Consider the following 27,924-nt stretch of genomic DNA (forward strand, 5'->3'; position numbering starts at 1 on the left):
TCTGACCAAAAAAAAAAAAAACCTTTGTTGAAAATATTTAAAATAAGAGTTTGCTTTCCTCTTGTAGAAATTTTTACATACTGCGTGGAGTTTACTCATTGGTATTTAAAGATCCTAGAACATTCAGGAATAATTGTTTTGTTTTTACCTAATAGCAATTTTTTAGAAACTGTATTCATTCTGCAAAGAGAGAAATGCCAGGAAGAAAAGAAATCTCTACCAGCACTAACTTGTAGTACCAATGCCACACATTTTATACCTGTCCACTTAAGATCAGGGAGGTATGCTTGTTTGAGGTCATTTCAGTAGCTTATTAGGTACAACTAGCCCTGATTTTCCAGCTGCTCTAGACAGGGAAATATTGTTTACTTTGCTTTTTAGTTCAGTTAAGTCTTGTTTTATGGACAAACAAAACAAAAACAATTGTTATTTTGTTTTCATAGGAGTTCAGTAAAACTCCTTTAATTATATCCCTGATTGCATAGTGGTCTGAAAAGTTTAGAAATCAACCAAGAAGTCAGAGATCAAGGCAGATTTAATCACACACTTGTAATCCCAGCAGTCAGGAATCTGAGGCAGGAAGATGGTGAGTTTAAGGCTAGCCTGAATATACAGTAAAACTTTCTCAAAACAATAGAAAACAGAACAAAGAAGTCAGGGATTAAACTACTAGCTTTAGCTGGGCACTAATGGCTCACACCTTGAATCCAGCTACTCAAGAGGTTGAGATCAAAACTCACACAGGCAGGAAAGTCTGATACTCTTACTTCTAATTAACCACCAAAAAGCTGGAAGTAGAGCTATGGCTCAAGTGATAGAGTGCTAGCCTTGAGCAAAAAGCTCAAGGACAGCGCTTAGGCTCTGAGTTCAAGCTTCCCCAGGACTAGCACAGAAATACATACATACATATATACTAGCTGTGTACCTGGCAAAACTTAGCTCAGAACCTTTTATTAGAATGGGATTCATTGAAAACCACTTAAGGGAAAATTTTATATCAGAGTAAATATTTATTCAAATAACCCTGTAAGGGGCTGGGAAGGTGGCTCAGTGGTAGAAAGCTTGCCTTGCATACCTGAGGCCCTGGGTTCGATTCCTCAGCACCACATAAGAAAAAAGCCAGAAGTGGCGCTGTGGCTCAAGTGGTAGAGCGCTAGCCTTGAACTGAAGAGCTGAGGGACAGTGCCCAGGCCCAGAGTTCAGGCCCCATGACTGGACCCCCCCCCCAAAAAAAAAAAAAAAAAAACCCTGTAAATACTTATCTCTTAATTAAAAGTCTCTGTGATAGTTATACTCAATCACAGCTACTGATATAAATGTTGTTTAGGTATTTATTAAACATACATTATGAGTGTATATTGGAAACTCCTTGTTTATATTTTTCCTCTGGTGGTTATTCAGGAAATATTCATTCAAAACCTAATATTATATTAGGCTTCTTTCAAGATAACATCTCCAGATGGGCTCCAGTGGCTCACACCTGTAATTCTAGGTACTCAGGAGGCTGAAATCTGAGGATGGAGGTTCAGAGCCAGCTAGGCAGGAAAGTCCCTGAGACTCTTATCTCAATTAATCACCAGAAAACTGGAAGTGGCGCTGTGGCTCAAGTGGTAGAGTGCTAGCCTTGAGCTGAAGAACTGAGGGCCAGCGCCCCAGCTCAGGGTTCAAGCCCCACAACCGAAAAAAAAAAAAAAATCTCCCTTTGTTACTTGATCCATTTTACTGATCAGTGAACTTTGTGGAGCTAAGGTTAATTTGCATTAAGTCTTAAACTTGTAAATTAGTTTAGGCCTAAATTTACTAACCTAATCGAATTCCTAGATTTTACTTTTTATTGATCCTTGCTGCCTTCGTGCTTACTGCCTCTTAATCTGAACAACTAAGTACCAGCATTTTAGTCAAGTTAAGTGTGTTATAGGATTCTAATTAAAGTTTTAAGGGCATAGAGAATGATTACTCAGTGATAGAGCATGTGCAAGTCCCTGAAAAAGTTTATTGTATTGAATATCTGTAAGCAACATAACTAATCAAAAGATTTTTTGATATTTGTATTATCTATATAATTTTTATTTTTATTTTTTGTCGGTCGTGAACTCTGGTCCTGGGTACTGCCCCCTCGCTCTTCAGCTGAAGGCGAGTGCTCTACCTCTTGAGCCATAGTACCACTTCTGTCTAGAGGTTTATTAGAGATCAGCGTCTCACGGACTTTTCTGCCCCGGCTGGCTTTGAACCATGATCCTCAGATCTCAGCCTCCTGAGTAGCTAGGATTATAGGTCTGAGCCACCAGCGCCCATTTTATCTATATAATCTTAAGGTTGCCAGATTAACCTAAGTTTCTAATTGTTTATTGCTATTTTATAGGGCTTGTCAATAAAGAAATTTCTCTTAATATTTTATTTTATTTTATTTTTTGACTAGTACTAGGGCCTGAACTCAGGGTCTGTCATTTACCTTTTGCACTCAAAGCTAGCACTCTACCACTCGTCCACAGCTTCACTTCAAACTTTCTGGTGATTAATTGGAGATAAGAGCCTCGCAGACTTTCCTGCCCTGATTGGCTTCAAATTGCAAACTCAGGTTTCAGCTTCCTGAGTAGCTAGGATTACAATCATGAGCATTGGTTCTCTTCATTAATCTTCATAGAAAATTAAGTATTCATCCGCTAAGAATGAAAATATAAACTAAGGTGTAAGAATTTGAGGGCTGGGAAGGTGGCTCAGTGGTAGAGTGCTTGCCTTGCAGGCATGAGGCCCTGGGTTCGATTTCTCAGCACTACATAAGCAGAAAAAGCCGGAAGTAGTGCTGTAGCTCAAGTGGTAGGGCACTAGCCTTGAGCTGAAGAGCTGAGGGACAGTGCCCAAGCTCTGAGTTCAGTCCCCACAATTGGCAAAAAAAAAAAAAAGAATTTGAGTACCATGCTAAGATTGAGATTCAAATGGAAGATGATTTTATTGCAAAGCATAGTTCAGAATTCAGCAGAAAGTAGAAACTAAGAATGGAACATATTATCAGCACTTATACTTAATACTACCTAATGAACAATGATAAATACATAAAACAGATATGGAAGAAATTTTAGGAAGTAGTGACTAGTAAGGTTGAAAATGTAAAGTGGTAGTTAGATTGTTTAGAGCTATGCTGCCCAATGTAATAGCCACTTGTCACTTTACTGAGTAGGCAGAATGTGGCTAGTGTGACCAAAGAAATAAGCTGTGTATTTGTTTAATTTTAAATGCATATGTGTGGCTGCTAGTTACTATACTGAACGGTGGAGATCTGTAGATGAGCCAGTGTTTTCCAGCAGAATGAGAAAATAAACATGATATAGAAATGGATAAAATGGCAAAAGTAAAATAACACCTGATATATTTCCTGTCTTCTCCAGCCCTTGCTGGGGTTTAATAGTTAATAGTTTATTTTAAAATTTCACTTTATTCTTGCTGTAGAAATACTTAATGTAATTTTTTTTTTTTTTTTTTTGGGGTCCGGTCGTGGGGCCTGAACTCTGGGCCTGGGCGCTATCCCTCAGCTCTTCAGCTCATGGCTAGCGCTCTACCACTTGAGCCACAGCGCCACTTCCAGCTTTTTTCTGTTTGCTTATGTGGTGCTGAGGAATCGAACCCAGGGCCTTGAGCATGCAAGGCAAGCGCTCTACCACTGAGCCACCTTCCCAGACCTTAATGTAATTTTTTTGTATATCCTTCCATCAAAAAAAAAAAATCAGTGTTCATTAAGGACTCTGTCATCCAATTTTTCCATACATTCTCTCCAGTAAATATATCAGTGATTTAGGTGAAATTGCCACATTAGTAAGGAATGTATTAATTGGCCTTCAGTCTTAGTTTTTTCAACTAGCTTTATACCCTAATTTTGGTGTATAGACAGATTTATTATGCATAGATTCATAACAGATTCTGCTTTTATCAATTGATACTAGATACATAAGACAATAAAATAAAGCATACTTTATTTCAAGTACTATTTAGCTTTAGAAGTTATTGGTTAATTGATCATTTTAAGTCTCTTTTACATGTCATTTAAAAGGCAACTTAGATGAGCATGAAAACACACACCTGTAAACCACACACTTTAGTATCAGGAATATCTCCAGTATGGGCTTAATATCAAGGGGAAAAAATTGAAGCCCTGTCTGCAATGTCTTTGAAAAAACAGGGCTGCATTTATTATAATTTTTACATATTTATTTATAAGTCTTTTGTGATAGTAATTTTTGTGTTTCATTGAATATGGGTTTTTTGTCTTAATATAGCTAAATCTGTATTGAATCTTTCTTAAAATAGAATTCTATTGTACTGCTAAAACATCAGTGATATTTTATTAGTCTTGAGTAGCTTTTATATACTTAATTAAGCAGTTTCCTCGGTGGATAGAATTTTGTCTGCTGTTAGTAAGACAGAAGTAAATTATGTTATTTATCAAATGATTACCTTAATCTAGTTTTTGTTCCTTTTATTACTAATTGATTTCATCTTAATTTGCTTAGTAAACTTCAAATTTTCAGATATTAAAAAGTGTATAGCTATACATACATATACATATGAAAATTTACCAAATAAGACCCTAATGATTCACTTTCATAAGTGGGAATTTAAATTTTAATAAGGTGTTCTGTAAACCAGTCAAAACTTAAAGAATGAATTTTATGGTATTTGACTTATATCCAGGAGAGCTATTAGTTAAAAAGCATCCATCAAAGGAAAATAAAACTTGTTAAAGATAACATTGAAAGAGAAGACAAGTATTTCCTGGTATTTTTAAATTTGAAGAGCTGTCCCATGGTAGGGCAAGCACAAAGGTTTCTTTATGGTCCTAACCTGTGTGAGGTGGTACCTTTTCAAGTAGGACTAAATTAAAATCCTGTTTAACTGGAATCATTTTCCCCCTCAGATATCTGCTTTGTCTGAACTATTCTTTCTTTTGAGTCTGAGCAGCCAGCAGTTGGGAGGTTACTGTCAGTGAGATTCTTAGTAGAAGTAAGGCCTGGTAACTCTCCTTTGCCCAGCGTTCAAGCATCAGAATTTTAACTAGGTTTCTCTTTTGTTTGAAACAGTGATGACTCGTGGCACTGCCTCCAGCCCATCTTATAGATTCATATTGAATGATGGGACAATGCTTAGCGCCCACACCAAGTGTAAACTTTGCTACCCTCAAAGTCCAGACATGCAACCTTTCATCATGGGAATTCATATCATCGACAGGTACTACTTATTTGGAGAGCTTCCTATGAAATAAGTCAGTTCACATATCTTTTCTTAGAGGAAATTTTTATGCTCTTGGTGGCTAGAAAACAGAAATTCTAAAGTAGGCATACCAGTAGTATGTAATGAGTATATAATTAATATATACATATTAGGTTTTAAAGTTTTGTCACCAAATAGCTCTATTGTTCATAAAGGAAGATAGAGGCTGAAAATATGTTTTAGGGAGTGAAAACAGAAATATGCCTAAAAATTACAACTCTCTGTATAAGAACTTACTGAATTTTTTAAGATTGTTATATTTATTTTTTAAAGTGCTTTGTTTTCTTTTGGTCAAACTTTATGGTTCCTTAGTTCAAGTTGACAGTTTCTAAAAGAAACTAAAAATCATTAAAGTATCAGCTTGAAAATTTTTAATATTGCTTACAGTTTTTTCTCACTAGGCAAATTTTATGTTGATATATACATATTAATCTATTCTTTTATCAAATGACTTATTCCAAATCTTACTGTTAAATTTTTAACGTTAAAAGCAAAGACATTTCTCCTCACTTCATCTTCTCATCTGATGTTTTTGCTTATTGGAACATGATAATGCCAGTCACAGATCTGTTATCATAATTACAAATTTGAATGAAGAATGCAGTGAAAATCTGAATTCAATGTTCTGGAGTTTTTTTGTAGTTTTAGTTGAAATTATTACTGTGAGTGGAATTAGCAGGTTTTTTTTTTTCATATTGTGATTTCTCTTTCAAAACATCTGCTATGTCTGCATATCACCCTTTTTAATTTTCACATCAGTGACACAGTATTTTCCTTACCCAGTCTTCCTCTTTGGAGTTTAAATACTTAAAAAAGCTGTAACAGAGAATAAGAATTTTATCAACAAAGATGTCAGAAGTTTTTCTTTAATCAAAAGTGTTATAATTAATAATACAAATGAGTTATTTGTAGTAAGCTTAGAAAGTACATCTATTGCATTTTTTTCAAACACCAAAGATTTATTTTTCATATTACTGTAATTATTATCATATTTAAGAGTCCATAAGACTTTTTCCCCTGGAAGTGGTGCCGACTTTTCTCAGTAGTACTAACAGCCTCCTGTTTTCTTAACTTTAGGTGATACAGAAGTTCTGTCCTTAATAGCTTACAATTTAGTGAAGTTGATCTTGCTTATAGTAGTATTATAAAATACTTAATAGAAACATGATGATGATTGAATAACCATGTTCCCCCCCCCCCCCCCCCCCCCCCCCCAGGGAACACAGCGGGCTTTCTCCTCAAGATGACACTAATTCTGGAATATCAATTCCCCGAGTAAACCCCTCAGTCAATCCTAGTATTTCTCCAGCTCATGGTGTGGCCCGTTCCTCTACCTTGCCACCATCTAACAGCAACATGGTCTCCACCAGAGTCAACCGTCAGCAGAGCTCAGACCTTCACAGCAACAACAGTCACAGTAATTCTAGCAACAGCCAAGGGAGTTTTGGATGTTCACCTGGAAATCAGATTGTAGCCAATGTTGCCTTAAACCAGGGACAAGCCAGTTCTCAGAACAGTAATCCCCCTTTAAATCTCAACAGTTCTCCTATGGAAGGTACAGGAATTTCCCTAGCACAGTTCATGTCTCCAAGGAGGCAGGTTAATTCTGGCTTGGCAACAAGGGCCAGGATGCCAAACAATTCATTTCCTCCAAATATTCCAACCTTAAACTCCCCAGTTGGCATTACAAGTGGTGCCTGTAGTAATAACAACCGATCTTATTCAAACATCCCAGTAACATCTTTACAGGGTATAAATGAAGGACCCAGTAACTCTGTTGGCTTCTCTGCCAGCTCTCCAGTCCTCAGGCAGATGAGCTCACAGAATTCACCTAGCAGATTAAATATACAACCAGCAAAAGCTGAGTCCAAAGATAACAAAGAGATTGCATCCATTTTAAATGAAATGATTCAATCTGACAACAGCACTACTGATGGCAAACCTCTGGATTCTGGGCTTCTGCATAACAATGACAGACTGTCAGATGGAGACAGTAAATACTCTCAGACCAGCCACAAACTAGTACAGCTATTGACAACAACTGCAGAGCAGCAGTTGCGGCATGCTGATATAGACACAAGCTGCAAAGATGTACTGTCCTGCACAGGCGCTTCCAACTCTGCTTCTGCTAACTCTTCAGGAGGTACTTGTCCCTCCTCTCACAGCTCACTGACCGAACGGCACAAAATTCTACACCGGCTTTTACAGGAGGGTAGCCCTTCCGATATCACCACTTTGTCTGTTGAGCCTGATAAAAAGGACAGTTCATCTACTTCTGCGTCAGCAACTGGACAGGCCCAAGGGAACTCCAGTATAAAACTAGAACTGGATGCTTCAAAGAAAAAAGAATCAAAAGACCATCAGCTCCTGCGCTACCTTTTAGATAAAGATGAGAAAGATTTAAGATCAACTCCAAACCTGAGTTTGGATGATGTAAAGGTGAAAGTGGAGAAGAAAGAACAGATGGATCCTTGTAACACAAACCCTACCCCAATGACCAAACCTGCTCCTGAGGAAATTAAACTGGAGTCTCAGAGCCAGGTGGGTAATTCCTGGCTTCACAAGAATGATTGTTCCTTATTTATTTATTTTTCTTTCTCATTTATTGTGCTTCATTCTGAGACCAGATTTTGATCGTGCTTATTTTTTTTCCTATCTTTTTAGCATCTTCTAAGCTGTTAGTATCAGTGGTTATAAATCATAGAAAAGCCTCATCTCCTTAGACTTTTAGAGGACTACAATATTAATATAGACATTGTTTTTAAAAAGTACGTTTTTCTTTCTTTAAAATCAGGATTTTTTTTTTTTTGGTCCGGTCGTGGGGCCTGAACTCTGGGCCTGGGCACTGTCCCTCAGCTCTTCAGCTCAAGGCTAGCGCTCCACCACTTGAGCCACAGCACCACTTCCGGCTTTTTTCTTTTTGCTTATGTGGTACTGAGGAATCGAACCCAGGGCCTCAGGCATGCAAGGCAAGTGCTCTACCACTGAGCCACCTTCCCAGCCCAAATCAGGATATTAAAAAAAAATACTTTCCCTACTTCTTCCTCCTAATTCCACATATTAGATCCAACTCTTAGCAAGGAGCAGGTGTTTAACACCCGTAATCCTAGCTACACAGGAGGATAAGATCTGAGGATTATGACTTGATGAGACTGGTAACCTCCAGTTAACCAGTAAAAAGTCAGAAACAAAGGTGTTATTCAAGTGATAGTGGGCCAACTTTGGGCAAAGAAGCAAAATGAAAGTAAGAGTACCTGAGTTCACGCCTCATTACTGACACAAAAAAGAAATTATCCAACTCTAGAGTAAAACTGAGGAGTCTGCATTTTTTTGTCGGGGGGAGGGTCCAGTCGTGGGGCCTGAACTCTGGGCCTGGGCGCTGTCCCTGAGCTCTTCAGCTCAAGGCTAGCGCTCTACAACTTGAGCCACAGCGCCACTTCCGGCTTTTTTCTTTTTGCTTATGTGGTGCTGAGGAATCGAACCCAGGGCCTCATGCATGCAAGGCAAGCGCTCTACCACTGAGCCACCTTCCCAGCCCGAGGAGTCTGCATTTTAAAGAAACTCTCCAGTGAACTCTGATGTGTCTCTAAGTTTGAGAACCTGTGATATAAACCAAGTGAGAGAAATGTGAGGAGTTAAACAGGGCTTCTTGGTTGCAGCACTCTCTGAGACTGCTTTTGTTCTCATGTAATTCTAACAACCCATAAAAGATTAGAGGGACATGAATATTCTGGGTAGCAGAATATTACTTTCATATAACAAGCTTTGAAGCGGTAGTAAATAAAAAATAAACCCTTTCACAAAATGTCCTAGATTAGGAAAGTGTATGTTTAGGATGAAATGGAGTTGGTATGAAAATTAACAGGCAGTTTCAATTATTAAGTGACTGCTGTGAACTCTGAAGGAGTATAGGAAATGAGCCTCCCCTTTTAGAAGCCTTCACACTATTTAGAGATAAAACAGAGGCATTCTCAAATAGTTGCCATTGTATTTACAATGCAGTTTATCAACAAAACTCTCAGTTTGAAGCAAGATCACACTGAGTGTGTGCCAGGTCTTTTAGCTTCTTGAAACAGCTTGATTTTTTTTGTATCCTCATCTCACAAAAGTCTCTTTTCCCTCTGGCATCTGTCTTCTAGGCATACAGAAATCCTTGCTCTTCATGAGCTAATCCATGTCCCTCTGAACATCTGCTTTGCTCTGCTCCCTGTGCCTACTGAAGTTTCCATCCTTTGCAAACCAAAATAACCCTAATTAGGCAGTTCTTTTCCCTCTGCTCTCAGAGGGCTTTGTTTTGTCTCAATTTACAATCTGTTGTAACACTCATTTTGACTGTTAGGTTATATGAATACTCTTTAGAGATAAACAGTGTCACATTCTTGACACAATGAAATTAATATCATTCTTAAGCAGAAAAGCAGCTTCAAATAATAAGTATATTAAGCTAGAATCCAATGGCTCACAACTGTAATCGTAGCTTCTCAGGAGGCTGAGATCTGGGGATCTCAGGATCAAAGACAGCCCTAGCAGAAAATCCCATTAGACTCCATCTCCAAAATAACCAGCAGAAATCCAGGTTACATGCTTTGCTCAACTGGTAGTGAGCCAAGCAAACAAGCTGAGCAAGCAAGAGGCCCTTAGTTCCAACTCCACTCTTTAAAAAGAAACTTTAGGGCTGGGAATGTGGCTTAATGGTAGAGTGCTTGCCTAACATGCGTAAAGCCCTGGGTTCTATTCCTCAGAACCACATACACAAAGCCAGCAGTGGCACTGTGACTCAAGGTAGAGCACTACCCTTGAGCAAAAATGCTCAGGGAAAGTGCCCAGGCCCTGAGTTCACGCCCCACGACTGGCCAAAACAAAAGAAACTTTAAAAGTAATAACTTTTGAGCCTGGTGCCCATGGCTCATTCCTGTAATCCTAGCTACTCAGGAAGCTGAGATCCTAGGATCATGGTTCAAAATCAGCCCAGGCAGGAAAGTCTGTGAGACTCTGATCTCCAATAAACAACCAGAAAACCAGAAGTGGCATTGTGGCTCAAGTGGTGGAGTACTCACCTTGAGCTGAAGAGCTGAGGAACAGCGCCCAGGCCCAGAGTTCAGGCCCCACAACTGACAAAACAAACAAAAAAAAACTTCTTTTAAGTACAGTGATCCCTCACCTATCACAGGAGTTACATTCCAGTGATCCCCGCAATAGATGGAAATCCACAAAGTCCCAGAGTTACATAGCCATCTTGCTACATCTTGGTTTACTTACTGCTACTTTGTGGATTTACACCTATAGTGATGTCTCTGGAACTTAACTCCCATGATAGGTATGGGATCACTAATTATGCCTTTAAAAACAAAACAAAACAAAAAATGATACAGTGAAGCTGCAGTAAGTGAACCACGGTATAGCAAGGAAGGACTGTAATAACTTTTTAAAATAAGGTCATTGTGTACATCAGGTGTGCTGGTATGTATTTTAGCACCCATATGCATGGATTTCTGGCAAGTTTATACCAGGGAGTAGAATTGCATGCTTATAAGATACAGTACACATTTGTAAGCCAGGTGCCAGTAGCTTACATGCTCATGTTTGTAATCATAGCTACTCAGGAGGCTGAGATCTGAGGATTGGCTTACATGCTCATGTTTGTAATCATAGCTACTCAGGAGGCTGAGATCTGAGGATTGGCTTACATGCTCATGTTTGTAATCATAGCTACTCAGGAGGCTGAGATCTGAGGATTGGCTCAAAGCTAGCCCAGGTAGGAAAATCTGTGAGACTCTTTATATCCAAAAAAGCCAGAAATGGGGCTGTGGCTTAAGTGGTAGAGTGCTAGCCTTTTGCAAAAAAAGTGGAGGAACAGCACCCAGGTCCTAAGTTCTGCCCCAGGTTCAGCACACATTCAAAAAAAAAGTTGCGTTTGTCAATCTTTTCTTTTATGGTTAATACTTTTTTATATATGTGTAGCAAAAAAGCAGGTTCAAAACTACCCTTAAGGGCCAGGCAATGTAATTGTAACCCCTCTGTACAGTATGTTCACAAATAAAATTAAATTAAATTTAAAAAAAAAAAAGGGGGGGGGGGGCCAGGCATGGTGGCCCAGGCCTGTAATCCTATCTATTTGGGAGGGAGAGATTGGAAGTATCACAGTTTGAGGACAGACTAGGGGAAGAAGTTAGCAACACCCCCCCCCCCCCCCATTTCAACAAAATGAGTATGGTGACACATGCTTGTCATTCTGGCTGCACAGGAGTCTTAAGTAAGGGTTGTAGTCTACAGCAGAACAAAAAGCATAAAACCCGATTAGAACAATAACTAAAGTAAAAAGGACAAGTGGTAGCACTCTTGCTTGGCAAGCATAAGCCCCTGACTTCAAACACCAGTACTGCCAAAAAAAAAATGAAAGCATTCATAGCAGTTTTACTTGTGTTATCCAAAAACTAGAAACAATTCAAAACTATAATATAGTTTTTGATAATTATATTATGACATAGGCATGCAATGGGATATTATTCAGCAATGAAAGTGAAAAATTACTCCTATATATGATAATATGTCTGAACTGTAGAAATGTAATTTTGAAAGAAGATGTTTTTAAGAATGTATGTAATTCTGCTGGTTGCTAGCGGCCCATGCCTATAATCCTAGCTACTCAGGATGCTGAGATCTGAGGATCATGGTTCAAAGCCAGCCCAGGAAGAAAAGTCTATGAGACTCTTACTCCAATAAACTATTCAGAAAAAGCCACATGTGGTGCTATGGCTTAAGTAGTAGAGTGCTATCCTTAAGCACAAAGAAGCTCGAGGACAGCACCCATGTCCAGAGTTCAAGCCTTAGGACTGGCAACAACAACAACAAAAATATATATGTAATTCTGCCAGATGCTAGTGGCTCAAACTCATAATTCTAGCTACTCAGGAAGTTGAGATCTGAGGGTTATGGTTTAAAGCCAGCCCAGACAGGAAAGCCCATGAGACCCTTGTCTCTAATAAATCACCAGAAAACCAGAAGTGGCGCTGTGGCTCAAGTGATAGAGTGCTTGCTTTGAGCTGAAGAGCTGAGGGACAGCGCCTAGGCCCAGAGTTCAAGCCCCAAAATGGACAAAAAAAAAAAAAAAAAAATTGAAACCCAGACAAACATTTTACTAATTGTCTCAAAGTAATATTGTAAAATGAAGGCCAGTTTTCTTTTGTGTATAACTTCAGATGTATTTATTGTTGTTGCTGGTACTGGGATTTAAACTCTTAGCCTTGAGTTTACACTTCACGTTTCTATCTAGCACGCTGTCACTTGAGACAAGCCTCCACTTGTGGCTTTTTGTTGGTTATTTGGAGATAAGAATCTCATGGGCTTTTCTGCCTGGGCTTGCTTCCAATCACAGTCATCAGATCTGAGTAGCTAAGGGCTTTATTACTTATCTTTCTAATAGGGTCTCACATCTATACCAGAGCTGACCTCAAGTACCATTACTTAAGTACCTTACTTAAGCCTTTCATATGTTGGGATGACAGGTGCATGCATGCTACTAAACCTAAATTTTATTGGTTGAGACCTGGGCTTTCTCAGACTACCTTCCAATTTCTGCCTCTCCAATAGCCAGAATTACAGACTTGAGCCACCACACCTGACTTTTTTTTGGGAGGGGGTCATGGGGCTTGAACTCGGGGGCTGGGCACTGTCTCTGACCTCTTTTACTCAAGGCTAGCATTCTACCACTTGAGCCACAGGGCCACTTCTGGCTTTCTGGTTGTTAATTGGTGACAAGAGTCTCATGAGTTTTCCTGCCTGGGCTGGCTTTGAACTACAATCCTCAGATCTTATCTTCCTGAGTAGCTAGGATTACAGGTGTGAGCCACGAACACCTAGCTGCCTTACTATTTTTAAACTGTTTCATAGCATTTTTAAGTTATAAAAAGGTATATTAATGTAAAATTTGCTTAAATCACTTTTCAGACTTGAAAACAGGAAAAACAATCACTCAATGCCATCATAGTATAGTACTTGTAACATTTCTTTCCAAGCCAGGCGCACGCGCGTGTGTGCGCGTGCGTGTGTGTGTGTGTGTGTGTGTGTGTGTGTGTGGGGCTTGAACTCTAGGCCTGGGTGCTGTCCTGAGCTCTTCAGCTCAAGGCAAATGCTCTACCACTTGAGCCACATCGCCACTTCAGTTTTCTGGTGGCTTATTGGAGATAAGAGTTTCACAGACTTTCTTGCCCAGGCTGGCTTTGAACCATGATCCTCAGATCTCAGCCTCCTGAGTAGCTGGGATTACAGGCCTGAGCTACCAGCACCCAGCTCAATCCAGGCTTTTTTTCTATATGCAAATTTTATGCCATGAAATAATAAATACTGTCTGTATGTTATAGCTTGTACTATGTTACTATTATAAGCATCAGCTTATAGTATTTTTTGATGAAATAATAGATCAGGTAATTTCAGAGACATCCAATCATTTTAATTATGTCTTCATTCTCTTGGTTTTATTTGGGTCATCAAGTTTAAAGGAATAAATTCTTTCTTCAATTACTTTCTGGAATGTATGTGAAATATCCACTGTCTTTGGTTTCCCTTCTTAGTTTACGGCTGAACTCGACCAGTTTGATCAGTTGCTGCCCACGCTGGAGAAGGCAGCACAGTTACCAGCCTTGTGTGAAACAGACAGGATGGATGGTGCAGCTTCCAATGTCAACATCAAGTCAGAGATCCTGCCAGCTTCACTTCAGTCCACCACTGTCAGGCCCACGTCCAGGCTAAACAGTATGTGCTGGGGACCACACTTTACCTTAAATGCTTAGTGATACCGAGGCTTAGCACTTACTTGGTCTCTCACCATCATTGCCAAAATCTTTCATTGTGAATGAAGTATCTTTTTATTTTGCCACTGTAAAAATATAGTTCTAGTCAAATATATGCATTTACGTATAATACTCAATTGAAATTAATGTTGAGGAGAACAGTTTTATGTTCTTACCCAAATTGTCCCATTACAAAACATTTATAAATATATTAATAATTGTCCCATTATAAAACATTTATAAATATATTAATAAATATAGTATTAGGACAGATTATATTTCCCAAATATCCTTGACAATTAGTTTTAGGAGTTGTAAAAAGAAAGATCCTGTATTAAAATAACCTGGCAAATGCTTCTTCCTGTACATTTTGCTATTAAAGTTTTATATTACTTTTAAAGGATTTGAAAGGCACTGAATTAAAGAAATCAGTTTGTGCCAGACACCAGTGGCTCATGCCTGCAAGTCCTCAGGAGGCTGAGATTTGAGAATTGCAGTTTGAGGCCAGCCTGGGCAGGAAAGTCTGTGAAACTTTCATCTCCAGTAAACTCCTCAAAAAAAGGCAAAAGTGGCCCTGTAGCTCAAGTGGTAGAGCACTAACCATGAACAAAGAAGCTCAGGGCAAGCACCTAGACCCAGAGTTCAAGTCCCAGGACAGGCATAAAAAAAAATTTAGTTTGTATTTTTGTAAGCTAGCATTTTTCAAACTTTTTGGTCATAGAGTTCCTTTTAGAGTAAGTTTTTCTTTTTTTCTAATTTTTTATTGTTATTATAAAGGTGATATATATAAAAGGGTTGCAGTTATGTAAGTCAGGTAAAGAGTACATTTCTATGTGGATAACAATTTCTATTATATTTTCTAGGGAAAAAGTTCTCTGTGGAATATTATTAAGGGGACCACTTGTTAAAATATATCATTATTGTTCTTACCCAAATAGCAGTCTTCTGTTTAAGAGATCATCTAATATTATAATAGAATACTTCATACTTATGAACCTAGGACTGTCAGTTTTTTTAATCCATCAGTTTCCAAATTGAAAGAATTAGTGATAGCCGGTGCCCGGTAGCTCACACCTGTAATCCTAGCTACTCAGGAGGCTGAGATCTGAGGATTGTGGTTCAAAGCCAGCCAGCCCAGGCAGAAAAGTCCAGGAGACTCTTTTTTTTTGGGGGGGGGGGGAAGGGGGGGGTCCGGTCATGGGGCCTGAACTCTGGGCCTGGGTGCTGTCCCTCAGCTCTTCAGCTCAAGGCTAGCGCTCTACCACTTGAGCCACAGCGCCACTTGGAAACTGCCATGACACAAAAAGACATTGCTGACAAGAAGCTTGTCTGAAAAGGCTACACTATATGACTTCAACTCTTTTCTGGAAAATCAAAACTGTCAATATAGGAAAAAGATCAGTGGTTGTCCACTGATTGTCAAAGGGAAGGATGAATAGTGGGAGCAAAGGGAACTTGTGAGTATCATATTGTTCTGCAGTATTAATCTGTAATGGTGAATACTGCCACTTTACAGTTGTAAAAACCCATGTAAAATACAGAACAAAAACAGTGAACTAATACAAATCTGATAGAAACAGGCCACTCTAAACAAATGGGCAATGGTTTTGCTTGGTTGATATTTTTTGTCAGTCATGGGACTTGAACTCAGGGCCTAGGTACTGTCCATGAGCTCTTTCACTTAAGGCTAGCACTCTACCACTTTGAACCACAGCTCCACTTCTGGTTTTTTGGTGGTTAATTGAAGGTAAGGGTCTCTCAGGGACTTTCCTGCCCAGCTGGCTTTGAGCCTCTCCTGCCTGGGCATTGAAACATGATCCTCAGATTTCAGCTTCCTAATTAGCTAGGATTACAGGTATGAGCACCCAGCACCTGGTGCACAAAGAATTTTAAAAGACAAGTCATGAAAAAAGATAAAAAATGACCAATCAATGTTATTTCCTTGTTCATCAACAAGGAAATGCAAGCTAAACTCACTCCTTAATCCTAGCTACTCAAGAGGATGAGATCTAGAGAATCTCCATTCAGAGCCAGCCAACAGGAAAGTCACGGTTCTGTTTCTAATTAACAAGCATAAAGCCAGGCTTCAAGCATGGGTAAAGTTGTGGAGTGCTAGCTGCAAACAAGCTGAGCCAGAAGGTGAGGCACTGAGTTCAAGCCCTTGAACCAAGTTTAAAATAAGAAGAAAAGAAAGGGTTAAAAATGCAAATTTAAATTATAGTACAAGCCTAGAACAATAGCTTATGTTTATAATCCCAGCTACTCAGTTGCAGGAGATTAGGAAGATAGCAGCTTGAGGCCATTTGTACTTTGGAGAAGTGTCAGGTTCATTCATTCACTAATTGATTGTGTTGTTTGTTCTTTTACTGTGTAATTTTTTTTGAGTTCTTTATTCTGGACCTGAAACCCCTTCCAGATGAATAGCTGGCAAAGATTTGCTCCCATCTGTAGGCTGTCTCTTCACTCTGTTAATGGTTTTCTTTCCTGTGCAGCTTTTAATTTGATGCAATCCCATTTGTCAGTTTCACTATTATCTTCTGAGTTTTTGGAGACCAGTTCAGAAACTGTTGCCTGAGCCTGTCTTGAAGTGTTTTCCTTAAGTCTTCCTCTAGCAGTTTCAGAAGTTCATGTTTTACGTTGCCTTTGTTTCAGCTGTAGATGTTTTCCTATTTCTTTTCCTTTTGAGCCTTTTCACTGATACTTTTGGAGAAAGACAAAAATACAGACGTTAAATCTGCCATATTGAACCAGAATATTTCCTTAGGTCCACCTACATATGCAAAAATTAAAGTTTAGAGAATTAAAGGGGGAATTCTCTCTGTCTCTTTCTGTCAGTTTGGCCATCTATGTAGAGATTTACTTTTTTAAATGATTTGTAGACTGAAGAATTTTAAAAAATATTTAAAGATTAGCCTCCTAAAACTATTGTTACTATATTCTGTGAACATAAACATTCTTTGATTGAAATACTATTATTAATTTATTTATTTTTGCATAGAACTGAAGAAATTTATTTTTACAGATTCCAGAACAATGATGGAAATCTGAAGGAAGGCCTCAGGGAGTTTAGCCAGTGAATGAGGAAAGGGGAGAATGTGCCATTAATTCCATTACAATAAAATGCTGTGTACCTATAAAATTGAGTTTCAGCATGGCCATTCATGCTTATAATCCTAAATCATCAGGGGGCTGTGATCAGGAGGATCACTGTTGAGGCTAGCCTATGCACAAAAGTTGGCAAGACCTCATCTCTACTAATAAAAACTTGGACCTGGTAGCACACATCTGTTGTCCCAGCTATGCATGAACTGTAAACAGATTGTGATTGAGGCCAGACTGGGCATATATAAGCCTAAGACATTATTTTTTGAAAACAAAAGGACTATGGGTGTGAGGTTGTATATACAACACTTTTAGCTCTTAAAAATAATCCAGCCAGGGCTGGGAAGGTGGCTCAGTGGTAGAGCGCTTGTCTTGCATGCCTGAGGCCCTGGGTTCGATTCCTCAGCACCACATAAGCAAAAAGAAAAAAGCCAGAAGTGGCGCTGTGGCTCAAGTGGTAGAGTGCTAGCTTTGGGCTGAAGAGCTGAGGGACAGCGCCCAGGCCCAGAGTTCAGGCCCCATGACCGGACCCAAAAAAAAAAAAAAAAAAAATCCAGCCAGATGCCAGTTGTTCACACCTGTAATCCTAGCTACTCCTAGATCCTCAGATCTGGGCTCACTCTGACCCAAGATCCTCAGATCTTGGGAAAGCATGTGAGACTCTTATCTCCAATTAACCACCAGAAAACCGGAAGTGGTACTGTGGCTCAATTGCTGAAGGATAGGGGCCAGGCCCAGAGTTCAACCCTCATGACCAAAAAAAAATCAAATCAAATAAATCCATTTTAAGTCCCTTGTTTTAGAGGTTATATATAGTAAGGGGGTTTTGTTTTGTTTTGGTAATTAAGATATTCGCGTACTTGTGTATTCTGTGTAACACACAAAAAAAAGGATAGGTAATAAAAAAAATGTCTTCCTCTTAGAAGCAGTGTTACTTGTTTTTTTGTTCTGTTTTGTTTTGTTTTGTTTTTTTGGGGGGTCTAGTCATGGGGCCTGAACTCTGGGCCTGGGCACTGTCCCTCAGCTCTTCAGCTTTAGGCTAGCGCTCTACCACTTGAGCCACAGCGCCACTTCTGGCTTTTTTCTTTTTGCTAATGTGGTGCTGAGGAATTGAACCCAGGGTCTCATGCATGCAAGGCAAGCGCTCTACCACTGAGCCACCTTCCCAGCCCAAGCAGTGTTATTTGTTTTACCACTAAAATTATGTAACATAGACTCCTCTCCCCCTTTTTAAAATACAAATAGCATACTATCTACATTTACTGTTGTATATCTTAATCCTTTTCATTTGGATGCTATGTAAGCACAGAAAGAGCTTTATTTTCTATCTTGTATTTTTTTATATCTTTACCAGAATTTGCTTAACCAGCTGAATAATGCTTAGTATCTTTGTTAATAATTTGCCAAATATGAAATTGTCTGGCATAAAGTTCTTAGTAGAAAGTCTAGTCAAAGGATTGATATATGAATGGATGGATGGATAAATGGGTATTATTGCTAAATGGTCCTTCTCAGAAATTATACTACTTAATGTTTTTATTTCTTTATATCCTGCTCAGTTCTTTGATTTATTCACCTTCTCACCTTTGTCAATCTGATAGGCTTTTTTCAAGTTTCTTAATGTAGGTTGTAAAAATAATTTTATTGTTATTAGTCAGGTAATGAGTGCATTCATTTCTTGGACAATGTCTCCCCTTCCGTCATTTTCTCTTAGTTTCCCCTCTCATCCCTGTCCTCAAGTTGCATAATTCATTTCCCACATACTATATAGTGAGTAGCACAATTGCATTTGTTCACCCTTCCTCCTCTCCTTTCTGTGCCCTCCCCCCAATAATAAATGCAAAATAACCCCACCATCAACAGCAACAATAAAAATATGTTTTCATTTCCTGAAATTCGTTTCAATAAGTAGTATTTTAAATGTTCAGAGAAGTTATATCTTTGCGTTCCTCCCCTAGGGGGTGTCCTCCTTTAGTCTGACAGTCTGAATGCCTAGAGTCCCATATAGGTTATCAGGTCCAGTTGTATCTTAGATCTAACTTCCACATATATGAGAGAAACCATGTGCCTTTTGTCTTTCTGAGCTTGGCTAACCTCACTTAACATCATTTGTTCCCTGCAAATCATATAATCTTATTCTTTCTGATGGATGAGTAAAATTCCATTGTGTATATATACCACATTCTTTTGACCCACTAATTTACTGTAGGGCAACTGGACTGTTTCCATAGCTTGGCTATTGTGAATAGTGCAGCAGTGAACATGGATGTGCAAGTATCTTTACCATATCCTGGCTTGTGATATTCTGGGTAAATGACCAAGAGTGGTATGGCTGGGTCATAGGGAAGTTCTATGTTTAGGTTTTTGAGGAATCTCCAGACTGCTGTCAAACGTGATTATATTCCCCAACAGTACAGTAGAGTTCCTTTTTCCCCAAATCGTGGTCAGCATTTGTTAATTCTTGATGTTGGCCAATCTAACTGGGCTAAGATGGAATCTCAAAGTTGTTTTGATTTGCATTTCCTTTATGGCCAGGGATGTTGCGCATTTCCTCATGTGTCTATTTGCCTTTCTTTCATCTTCTGAGAAGACTCTCTTTAGCTCCTTTGCCCATTCATTGATTGGTTTATTTTGGGGGATGTTAATTTTTTGAGCTCCTTGTATATTTTGGATATTAGGGCTTTGTTGGATATATTGTCAATGTAGGGTTAAGTTATATTTCTTTTATTCTGAATTAGATCATTTGTCAATTACTTTATGTGACCTCTTCAGAGTCTCTATCTTTTAAGCTATTAGATTTTTATCTTACTGATTTATGGCAGTTTTTTACTTATAGAGTAATTGTCATTTGTCTGCATCATTTTTTTAAAATAAAACATTGTAAATGCTGTGCAGTTTCTGTTTCTAAAGGAAGTCCAAAAAGTTTGAAGTGGCTTTTAGAATAAAAACCTTTTTAGCTCGGTATTGGTGGCTCACACCTGTAATACTAGCTATTCAGGAGGCTGAGCTCTGAGGATCACTGTTCAAAGCCAGCCTGGGCAGAAAAGTCCTTAAGAAGCTCATTTCCAATAAACTACTCAGAAAAGGCCACAAGTGGTGCTGTGGCTCAAGTGGTAGAATGCTAGCCTTGAGCACAAAAAGGCACAAAGAGCACAAAGAGGTGAATCTTACTTCATTTTGAAAAATTTTTTTTTTTACTTTTTGAGACAGTTTTTGCTATAGCCTAAACTGGCCTCAAACTTTGGATCATCCTCCTTCCTTCAGCAGGGATTACACGCATGCAATTCCATGACTATTTTATACAATTTAGCCTCTTAATATTTTTATATCAAGATTACTAAAATAGGACACTTTGTACTATAACTTGTAATACTAGTAATTGGCAGTAGAGAGAAATATAAATGTTCTTAGACTCCAGAATAACTTTTTTTAGGTTTGTTTTCTTGAAAAGATTGGGATGAGGGATTAACATGTGGAGCCCAGCAGTGAGACAGCTTTAAATAATCTTTAACCAACTTCCTGATTTAAACAACTGAAATTAAATGACTGCTTTCTAATTATCATCATTTTAGTTTGACTGCTTTGTGGGTTTTTTTGTGTTTTTTTTTTTTTTGTTTTTTGTTTTTTGTCTTTGTTTTTTTGCCAGTCCTGAGCCCCACGACCTGGGCACTGTCCATGAGCTTTTTTTTGCTCAGTGCGAGCACTCTTGAGCCATAGGGCCACTTCTGGCTTTTTCTGTTTATGTGGTACTGAGGAATCGAACCCAGGGCTTCATGCATGCTAGGCAAGCACTGTTAGATTGTTTGGACTTTGCCAGAAAACCACGCAGACATCTGAGTACAGAGAACAAAGAAAAGGTTTATTGCTGGGAAAGGGGTCAATAAGACCCCTTCTCACAAGGGAGAAGTGAGAAGAAGCACCAGCTATTGTCTGAGGTGACCTATATAACCTAGGAGGGTTAAGATGGACTAGAAAGGGCTAGAAGGTGGAGACCCTGGTGTGGATGTGAGGGCCAGGGGCTTCATCATGGTGGACTAGATAAAAGGCCCTGCAGCTGCCCAGACCTGAAGGTCACTCTAAGGGACTCTTGTTGCCTTATATGGTGATAGCTACCCCAGAGAAGTGCTATCTCAAAGCAAAGGGGGTTGGAGGCTGATTATTTACTGCCTTTACTAAATGGGCCCAGTGTTGCCTAGGAAGGGAGCATGCCAAGCTGTGGAGAGGGGAAGGAGCGTACTAAGCTAGGGAAGGGAGCTCATTGAGCTAACAAGCACTCTACCACTAAGCCACATTCCCAGCTCTGCTTTGTGTTTTTCAGAGTGGCACCGAATTTGCTTTGTGTATCACTTATCATGGTAGAGATCAGTTTAATTGAAAGCTATAATTGAATGTATTTAGAAGCGAGTGTGTTGGGGATGGAAACATGCCTCAAGAAGTAGTCTTAGCCTGGCAAGTAAGAAGCTGACTGAGTTCAATCCAAAGTACATTAAAAAAGAAAAAAAAAAGGAGGCTGAGCTCCAGTGGCTCATATCTGTTATCCTATCTACTCAGAAGTCTAAGATCTGAAGATCACATTTCAAAGCAAGCCCAGGAAGAAAAGTTCATAATATCTTATGTGGCTTAGTGGTTAGAGTGCTTGCCTAGCATGTATGAAGCCCTGGGTTCAATTCCTCAGTACCACATAAACAGAAAGGCTAGAAGGAGCTCTGTGGCTCAAGTGGTAGAGTTCTAGCCTAGAGCAAAATAAGCTCAGGGACAGTGCCCAGTTCAAAACCCAGGACTGGCAAAAACAAAACAAAACAAAAAACCTCTTATCTAGTCTCATTAATTACCAAAAAGCCAGAAATTGAATTGTGGCTCAACTCATAGAGTGCTAGCCTTGAGCACAAAAGCTCAGGGACAGCACCCAGGTCCTGAGTTCAACCCTCAGGACCAGCACACAAAAAAAGAAAAACTGTTTGTGTTCATATGGATTCTGATTTTTATTTATACTAATTATTGAATATATTTCACCTACAAGTGATCTCATCATGTTTCTCATAATTTTTCAGACTTCCTTAAATTATATTCTCTGTTAGACTAAGACATCTACCTAAGTAAGCTTTCACTTAAAATTCCAAGGCCTGGGGGCTGAGAAGGTGACTTAGTGGTAGAGTGCTTGCCTTGCATGCATGAGGCCCTGGGTTCAATTCCTCGGCACTACATAAGCAGAAAAGCCGGAAGTGTTGCTGTGGCTCAAGTGGTAGAGCGCTAGCCTTGAGCTGAAGAGCTGAGGGACAGTGCCTAGGCCCAGAGTTCAGGCCCATGACGGACCCCCCAAAAAAAATTCCAAGGCCTGGAATAGAGTGTAGCTTAATGATGGAGTGCTTGCCTAGAGTACTTGCCTTTTAAAAAAATTGTATTTATTAGTTAAGGCTGTTGTCACAAAACACCACAAATTAGGAGGCTTAGACACAAGATGCTTATCGTCACTGTCTTGGAAGGCACAGAGTCCAATATCAAAGTGTCAGCTAGGGCAGTTTCCTCTAGAGCATCTTCTTGTCTTGGAGATGGCCACTTGCTTTCTGCATTGTATCCTAATCTTCTCTTCCTATAAAGACACTAATTACATTAGATTAGAGCTTATAGTAATGACCTATTCTAAATTCATTACCTCATTAAATTAGTATTGGAGATTAGGGCATCCATATATAACTTGGGGAAGGGACAGAGTTTAGCCTCTAACAATAGTCACTTAATACATATTCATTCTAGAAATTACAAATAACTTTTAAAAAGAAAAATAATCTAGGGCTGGGAAGATGGCTCAGTGGTAGAGTGCTTGCCTTGCATGCCTGAGGCCCTGGGTTCGATTCCTTAGCACCACATAGCAAAAAGAAAAAAAGCCGGAGGTGGCGCTGTGGCTCAAGTGGTAGAGCGCTAGCCTTGAGCTGAAGAGCTGAGGGACAGTGCCCAGGCCCAGAGTTCAGGCCCCACTACCGGACCCAAAAAAAAAAAAATTAAAAAAAAAAAGAAAAATAATCTAATCCTAACAGTATCAGAAGATACTGATAGTAAGATATCAAGAAGACATGAGCCTCCCAGAACTTTTCTGCTGATATATATATGAAATTGTTTGTAAAAATCATATGAGCCTCCCAGAACTTTTTCTACTGATGTATATTAAATTGTTTCTAAAAATCAGTATCAGTATATTATCAAGAGCTTATATCTTAATTCATTGATCAGTCCCTAAATTTCTGGAATTTATGTTATCTATATAATGCACTTAGTATAAATAGTTTAGAGATCATTATGAAACTTTCAAAAAACATCCTAAAGAAAATATTTCTAAAATGTACTTTACAAACCATATCCAACCTCTTTTTTTCAATTGAGTATCAAAACCAGGAGTGAGTATACTATAATTATACAGCTTTCTTCTCAGGTTAGCAGCGGGTACCTCATCCATTTGCTTATTGCCTCAGACTGCTATGCCCCTTCATTTTTATTCCTGCCTTTTATGCAGTGTATTCTATCTTTTGCTTGCAGCTGTTATTTGTGGTGACGACCCTATCTCTACTACCACATAGTCTCATTAATGTACTATATACTGAAAAAGCAGTTCATAAAAATTATACTAAGCCGGGCGCTGGTGGCTCATGCCTGTAATCCTAGCTACTCCGGAGGCTGAGATCTGAGGATATCGGTTCAAAGCCAGCCCAGGCAGGAAAGTCCATAAAACTCTTATCTCCAATAACCACCAGAAAACTGGAAGTGGCGCTGTAGCTCAAGTGGTAGAGTGCTTGCCTTGAGCTGAGGAGCTGAGGGACAGCGCTCAGGCCCAAAGTTCAAGCCCCACGACCAAAAAAATAAATAAATAAAATAAAATAAAATTATACTAATCTTTCAATAATTTCTAACAAAGTCCTTGATTCTTGCAGGGGTGGACCTGGCCCAAGAATCATGTGACATATTAATAATGTTGTTTGGCCGGTCATGACATTATAATGTCCAAATGGCTTGTGGCAGAGTAAAAGGTTCTTCATTCCTATAACTTAACAGTGGATTTTTTTTTTGGTCCAGGAATTGTTTCTCACTTTCATTTTTCTTTTTTAATAAAAAAGTATATCCACATTCTAGATAGTGTTTAAGTTTCTAAGTGACCTTTGTATCACTGAAGTAATATTTGACAGATAATTTTATTGTACTAGCCAATAAATTACTTCTGAAAATATTGTCATTTTTCCTCCATCATGACATGACCTTTTCTTCTCCAATCAGGATTGCCTGAGCTAGAATTGGAAGCAATTGATAACCAGTTTGGACAACCAGGAACAGGCGGTCAGATTCCATGGGCAAATAATGCTGTGACACCTGTAAACCAGAGTAAACCAGAAGAGTAAGTAATATACTTTATATTTTATAAAGTATCAGATACAGCTTCTAAGTCAAAAACTGCTCTTCCAAGTTGGATTGCAGTCTATAGTAGTATTTTCTGAGATATAAATTGATATAGATGTTTAATAAGAGAGAGAGAAAGAAAAACACTGAATCAAGCTGATTCAGTTACTACACGACCACAAGGTTGTAATCACCAAGAGACTGATATGGTATGCTTTTATGGTTTTGTATTTCATCTGTTACTTTGCCTTAGTTACCGTAATGTTTCCTGAGACCTGTGGATGAGTTGGCCCCATGACTATATTTCCTTTTTAGTTATGTAATTATTTTGTCTAGCATTTCTCCTTACTGGAAAGAAAATACTTTTTACATATGCTTAATGTTCTGTTCTGATTAGAATTTAATTTTTAATTCAATTGGCAGCAGTATTCCCTAGCACAGAATGTAACTCATAACTGGCAAGTAAAGGAAGACTGGTTTTGAGTATGGTTGACAGCCTTAACTAAGAACTGGGTTTCCATCTGCCCCTCCTAAAGGAACATACTTTATAATTTGTATATTCTATATATCTTAAGTTTTATATACCAAGTAATAGTACTTGGGATGGAGCTTCATATTTTCTCCACGAATCAATGAATAAGTGTTCTGCTTAACTGCTAACGTGTTACTTTTTCAATTTGACTTTGTATTTGACAAGCATATCATGTTAATATGATTTGGTTATCTTTGAAAGTAAAATAATATGTAGTGTTTTTTATCCAATTATCAAAATGGTACCTACATAATAAATATAATTTATAGAATAAATATATATAAAATTATTTTTTCTGAGTTTTCAATTTTATTTTTTACTTTGATTAAAATATTTTAAAATATATATTTGATTAAGTTTTCAAATTCTGTTTATAACTTAACATGAAGAACATGGAAACTGAGTTTAATGACTGCTAATAGAATGAAAACAATATTAAAACTACATACTGAGTGTTCTTTTACTTCCTCTACATTAAGCGTAGAATATTTCATTATATTTTACGTTGCTAAATACTTCACCAAAGACTTTCTAGAACCAGATTTGTGCATAAGTGTGTGTGTATGTTTACATTCTTAAGACAATCAATCTTTGCTATGTGAGTCTGAAACATTCTTATCTTTTGGTTCTATATAGCCAGTGTATTAGTTCACAGTTAGATGAGCTTCTCTGTCCACCAACAACAGTGGAAGGAAGAAATGATGAGAAGGCTCTTCTGGAACAGCTGGTATCCTTCCTCAGTGGCAAAGATGAAACTGAGCTCGCTGAACTAGACAGAGCATTGGGAATTGACAAACTTGTTCAGGTATTCCTTACGCTTGCTATTATGTAAATGAAGCCACTCTGAAAACCCAGACTTTCAAGGAAGATTTTTTTTTGTATATATTTTTTATTGTAGAGGGGTTATACAAGGAAGCTTTTTCTATATTATTTCTACTGTGATTTAGCTGTTTTACTCTTTATGGAAGATATCAAAATATATAATAAATAATGGCCTTTTAAATAATAATATCATGATAATTAGAGTTAGAAATAGTTAAAATTAGAAGAGACTCGGCTTTTCAGGAGCAAAATCTTACCTGTCTGGTTAGAATAGAATCCAGATTTGTGGGCTGGGAAGTTGGCTCAGTGGTAGAGCGCTTGCCTTGCATGCCTGAGGCCCTGGGTTCAAAAAAGGAAAAACCCGGAAGTGGCGCTGTGACTCAAGTGGTAGAACGCTAGCCTTGAGCTGAAGAGCTGAGGGACAGTGCCCAGGCCCAGAGTTCAGGTCCCATGACCGGACCCCCCCCAAAACAAACAAACAAACAAACAAACAGACAAAAATCCAGATTTGTACCATCACTAATTATTTTAGGACTTAATTTATCCTTCACTCATACTTGTCTTTTATCTATATTCCATGGTATCCCAACTTCCTGATTAGCATTCTTCCAGACTGTGAGGTATGAAAATTACTTTCATACATCATTACCACCATTTTTTAAATGGAGAAGAGTGTAGAATACAAAGCATCTGGGTAATAATGCTACAGAAAAACAATGAGTGTCTTCCTTTGTTTGAACTCTATTTCTTGTTGTAATCTATTAAAGTTTATTGGTTCTAATAGTAAAAATACCCTACTAGTCCTGTTGCTTGAACTCAAGGTCTGGCCACTGTCTGAGCTTTTTTTCCCCTCTCAAGTCTAGTACTCTACCAGTTGAGTCACAGTTCCACTTCCTGCTTTTTGATAGTTAATTGGAGATAAGAATCTCATGGACTTTCTTATTAGCTGGCAAACCATGATCCTCAAATCTCAGCCTCCTTAGTAGTTAGGCTTACAGGTATGAACCACTGGTGCCCAGCTTTATAGTGAAATTCTTTTCAAACTTGTAGCTTCATTTAATTGACTTCAGACCTTTATTTTAATACATTTTTGTCTCTATTGGCAGTTAAACATTGCAGTTAACTTGTTACTTTTTTCTTTTTAAGTAGTTGTACAAAGGAGTTTCAATTCACCATGTAATTTAGGAATATAAAATATTTTGATTAAAGTACTGTTACATTTTATTTCATTTTCTGAACTTCAAAAGATTCTCGATGGGGTCACAATTTAACATGTCCATCTAAGTATCCAGTGCTTGTGATCAGGATCACCCCTTCCATCATTCTACTCCATTCCATCCGCATTCAATTAAATTTAAAAGCAACTTTCATAAATGATTCCTGAGTAAGCTTCTAGAAGCGTGAGCTGAGAATGATAACGTTATGGTGACACTGTCTATTGATCACCTGCACTCAGATCCAGAGCTATAGAGGGACACATAACATTTATTGGCAGAAATTTATTTATAAAATATTCTGTCTTTTCTTAACAGGGGGGTGGATTAGATGTATTATCAGAGAGATTTCCACCCCAACAAGCAACACCACCTTTGATGATGGAAGAAAGACCCAACCTCTATTCCCAGCCTTACTCATCTCCTTCTCCTACTGCCAGTCTCCCTAGCCCTTTCCAAGGCATGGTCAGGCAGAAGCCCTCACTGGGGACTATGCCTGTTCAAGTAACACCTCCCCGAGGAGCTTTTTCACCCAGCATGGGCATGCAGCCCAGGCAAACTCTAAACAGACCTCCAGCTGCACCTAACCAACTTCGACTTCAGCTACAACAACGGTTACAAGGACAACAGCAGGTGAGTGCCCTTCTTTTGCAGTGAGGACTTTTCTAAGATTTGTGCCAAATCTCAGAAATAAGATAACTCAATTACTGTAATAAAGATGTCAGTCCTTTCCCGTAACCTTCATGGAAGGTTCAAAGAACCATCCATGGTCTTCTGTGGTAGGTATTAGTCTTCACTTACAGACTGCCAGTTCATAAAA

At 38.6% G+C, this 27,924-nt stretch overlaps 1 protein-coding gene across 5 annotated transcripts in view; it reads left to right on the forward strand.

Moving 5' to 3' along the window:
• Ncoa1 (nuclear receptor coactivator 1) overlaps positions 1–27,924 on the forward strand; it is a 206,445-nt gene that overhangs the window by 151,078 nt on the left and 27,443 nt on the right. For all 5 annotated transcript variants that reach the window (XM_042696731.1, XM_042696727.1, XM_042696729.1 and 2 more), the window contains 6 exons: positions 5,073–5,220; positions 6,480–7,803; positions 13,833–14,013; positions 24,417–24,534; positions 25,705–25,873; positions 27,423–27,737. In XM_042696731.1, the coding sequence (XP_042552665.1) occupies positions 5,073–5,220; positions 6,480–7,803; positions 13,833–14,013; positions 24,417–24,534; positions 25,705–25,873; positions 27,423–27,737 (2,255 nt within the window). The remainder of the gene's footprint in view (positions 1–5,072; positions 5,221–6,479; positions 7,804–13,832; positions 14,014–24,416; positions 24,535–25,704; positions 25,874–27,422; positions 27,738–27,924) is intronic.

The sequence above is a fragment of the Dipodomys spectabilis genome, unplaced genomic scaffold, assembly GCF_019054845.1.
Source record: "Dipodomys spectabilis isolate Male_0828 unplaced genomic scaffold, ASM1905484v1 ptg000210l, whole genome shotgun sequence".
NCBI lineage: Eukaryota > Metazoa > Chordata > Mammalia > Rodentia > Heteromyidae > Dipodomys > Dipodomys spectabilis.